At 42.3% G+C, this 3,429-nt stretch overlaps 1 protein-coding gene across 1 annotated transcript; it reads right to left on the reverse strand.

Moving 5' to 3' along the window:
* Window positions 1-348: 348 nt before the first annotated feature.
* LOC104545231 (serine/arginine-rich splicing factor 6-like) lies at window positions 349-2,795 on the reverse strand. Its single transcript, XM_010190315.1, is given in 5 exon segments — window positions 349-1,041; window positions 1,155-1,244; window positions 1,593-1,801; window positions 2,024-2,155; window positions 2,158-2,795. Coding segments are annotated over 5 exon segments (831 nt in total). The 5' UTR covers window positions 2,194-2,795; the 3' UTR covers window positions 349-677.
* Window positions 2,796-3,429: the final 634 nt, after the last annotated feature.

Raw genomic sequence — 3,429 nt, forward strand, 5'->3', positions numbered from 1 at the left:
AAACAGAGGATTTTTCAACAATACTGTACAAGACAGGTTCCAGAGTACCTTTATTACCTTTAATACAGTCACAGTATAGGGGGAATGTTGTTTTGGCAAGTTAAGATACAACATAAATGCTCCAACTTGAGTTTATTGCTGGTCTATAATCTTCCTAGCATTGTGACCGGTTTACGTCGTTTGCAGCCTGCTCCCACAAATTAAGATAAACCAGAAAATTATCTGACCTGCTTAGCAAGGCAATCCTGCCTGTGGCAGCAAGCTGTCATCTATTAAACTAATGATACCCACAATTCTAAAACCATGAAAAAATAGGAAAAAAATGATATTTTCAAAAAAAGCCCAGATTTAAGCCTGTTTATATTCAGTTTATTTTTAATATAAAAACCACTTTGCATTTAAGAGCAGTCAAGTTACTCCTGCAGAAATGCTATAAAATCAAACTTTTAGCTGAATTTCTACAAAAAGGGGACTTTTCCTGCTTTGCACCACCATCCCACCTTGTATTTTCAAATCTGGGATACAAATTAAACTTTTATGTCTCATTACTTAGTTCTTAGGCCATTCACTCCTGCAAGAGAAAAAACCAACTTCTGAAGTACTAACATAACACTAATGGCCTGACAAGTAGGAAAATGTTCCGTAATAGTGTGCAATGCAAGAGGAGAGTTCTAATTTTAATCTCTCGAACTAGATCTTGATCGTGAGTGGGATTTTGAACGAGATCTGGAACGGGACCTGGATGCAGCTCTTTTGGGTGGTGACTCTGAGCGAGCCTTGGCAGATGGCTGCTGCTGTGGAGAGTGGGAATGAGACCTACTCCTTGACCTGGACTTAGATTTAGTATCTCCTTTACCATTTTCTTTGGGAGATCGAGACCTGGACCTGGATCTGGACCGAGACTTCTCAGACTTCTCCTTGGATCTGCTGTGAGAGCGGGAACCCCTGTCAGACTTGGGTTTCGATTTGCTCTTTGATCTAGACTTCCTGCTCTTAGATCTGGAACGTGAGCGGTCTTTGCTTCGTGACCTGGATTTAGATCTTTCAAAAAGAGACAGAGTTTATTCTGCATGAACCGTGTACTTACAGCAGCTGTAAATATCTGTCAATTAAGCAGCAGCAATTCCTCTAACAGAGAGCAATGTATCACTTACCGTGAACGACTTTTGGAGATGCTACGGGACCTGCTGCGGCTGCTCCTACTTCTGCGACTTCTGCTTCTAGACCGTCTTCTAGATCGTGACCTAGAAACATTTGGAATGGGATTTGTCCCTTATTCCTTGTCTGGTGTGCCCTACGCTTTCTAACAGAGAAAAGCTGCTGAAGTTCTTCTCAAAACCAAGTATGGCCACATCAAGACATATCATTATTAATCTGTCTTATTATTACTGTCCATTAATTGCATCTGGCGTTTCACACGTGAAAAACCTCTCAAACGTGACTTCACTGTTATTAGAGCAATTCCTTCTACATTCTCAGGCATCATCCTCTTCCTAAAACATCAACTAAAGGTAACTGTTGCAGATATTTACCTATACCCAGTCTCAGCATAAGCAGTCCCGATCCAGAGACTGACACGTCCCAAAAGTTACCTTGACCTGCTGCCAGAGTAAGATCGCCTATGGCTTGACCGTGGCTTGTCTTCAACCAGCCTGATCTTCCTTCCATTTATCTCTGTGCCGTCCAGCTTGTCCAGGGCACGTTTCATGTCTGAGTAAGATCGGAACTCAATCACTCCTTCGTTTGTACGTTCTTTGTGAGCATCTGCATAGGTTACCTCACCAGCTTGCCTCATGAAATCCTTCAGGGAGAAGAAGCAGTTACACAACCACGCCACATGCTTACAGCCCGCAAGTACATGAGCTTAGGACAAGCCTGAGCAAATGTGAGAACTGCGAGTAAGGAGTCACGCACAAATACTTCTCAATTACTTCTACCTAAATCAAAGCGAACTTTGATATTAAAGGAAGTCATGGCTTCCCGCTAGTCACAACAGGCTCTGTGATAGAACATTAATACATACTTTCAAATCCTGCCAACTACAGCGACTGGAAAGGTTTTCAACAATCAGTCTGTACTCTGTACGAACGGGCGGTCCGTATTTATCTCTTCCAGATTGTCTCCGACTGCTATATCCGCCACCACCCCCACCTTGATTGTACAAAGAAATAAAGTTAGATCGTCTCCTAGCATGACGAAAACAAAACGTTCTGAAAGTTAGTTAAACAGTTATATTTACTGGAGTAGGACTTTATTTCTCTAAGCCTCCAATAAACTTTGCAATTTTGCCATAATTTATATTAATGGCAAATCAAACAGACTAAAATCCTACAAGTCTGTGCTCCTAAGATCTGTTATCTGTTAGAGAGTGACTGCTCCTTATTAGATTCACCTTGCTAAGTTTTATTTTACAGAACATTGTAAAATATAAAACTTAACTGATTACATGCATTTCTACATTTTACAAAAACGTTTACTAGTTACACTAAGTACTTACATCACAGTATGAGGTTTTTGGTGGTGGTTTGGCCACAAAACACGCAAGGTAACAGTCACCTAGTTCAGTTTAACCAGTTTTGTCTAACCCTTGGAATCCTCACCATCACCCTGCGTCTAATGGCAAAAGGCTGCTGTCGTCATGGCTTCCGGTAAGGTCAGCCAAAGGGTCATAGGGCAAGGGTCACACAATGTATGGAAAAGCCATGGCCAATCAGGAAAGGCAGTCATCTTAGCCTCAGTGGACACAGCCTCAGCCCCACTGGTCACTTTTAAATTGAAACATCAAGGACTTGTTAAAAAGTTTGAATTGAACATGCAACAATTTTAAACAACATACATTCGATTTCTTTTAAAAAGACAGATCCCCCCCCTCCCCAGATACCAAGCTTCTAAATCACTAAAGATGAGCCTTAGTACTTTGAGTTACAGTACTAGGCCAGTTCAGTTCTATACAGCTCAGCTCAAGAAGCTCTATGAGTTAGCTGAACATATAAATATTTACAATATCCCCCACTTAGTACAACAGATTCCTGCTTGAAAACCTCCCCCCACCCCTTCTACATATTCAACTGAAACATTCACACGAAAGTTCACAGCTGAGTGCTTCTCAAACACCCCAATTATGCAACAGTATTTATTAACGTTACTGATGCAACAGCACTGCTTCATCTAAGTGCTCCCAAGAACACTGGAGCCCTTAAGTTAGCAGAGCACATAGTTTCTAGTTAACAAGAAACCCCTTGCAGAAGGCCACAATTTTGCAGCCAGAATCGCTTTACATATTTGCCCTCTTAAGGTCCTGAGGGGATACCTGGGTGCAGTGCTGGTGCCAGGAAAAACGCCCGCAGCACCAAGTCCGCAGACAGCATGCTCCCAGCGATGCACCAGGTACCCCCCACCACCCTGCTCGCAGAGGTCACACCCCACACC

This window comes from Mesitornis unicolor, unplaced genomic scaffold (genome assembly GCF_000695765.1).
Source record: "Mesitornis unicolor isolate BGI_N332 unplaced genomic scaffold, ASM69576v1 scaffold53828, whole genome shotgun sequence".
NCBI classification, from domain to species: Eukaryota; Metazoa; Chordata; class Aves; order Mesitornithiformes; family Mesitornithidae; genus Mesitornis; species Mesitornis unicolor.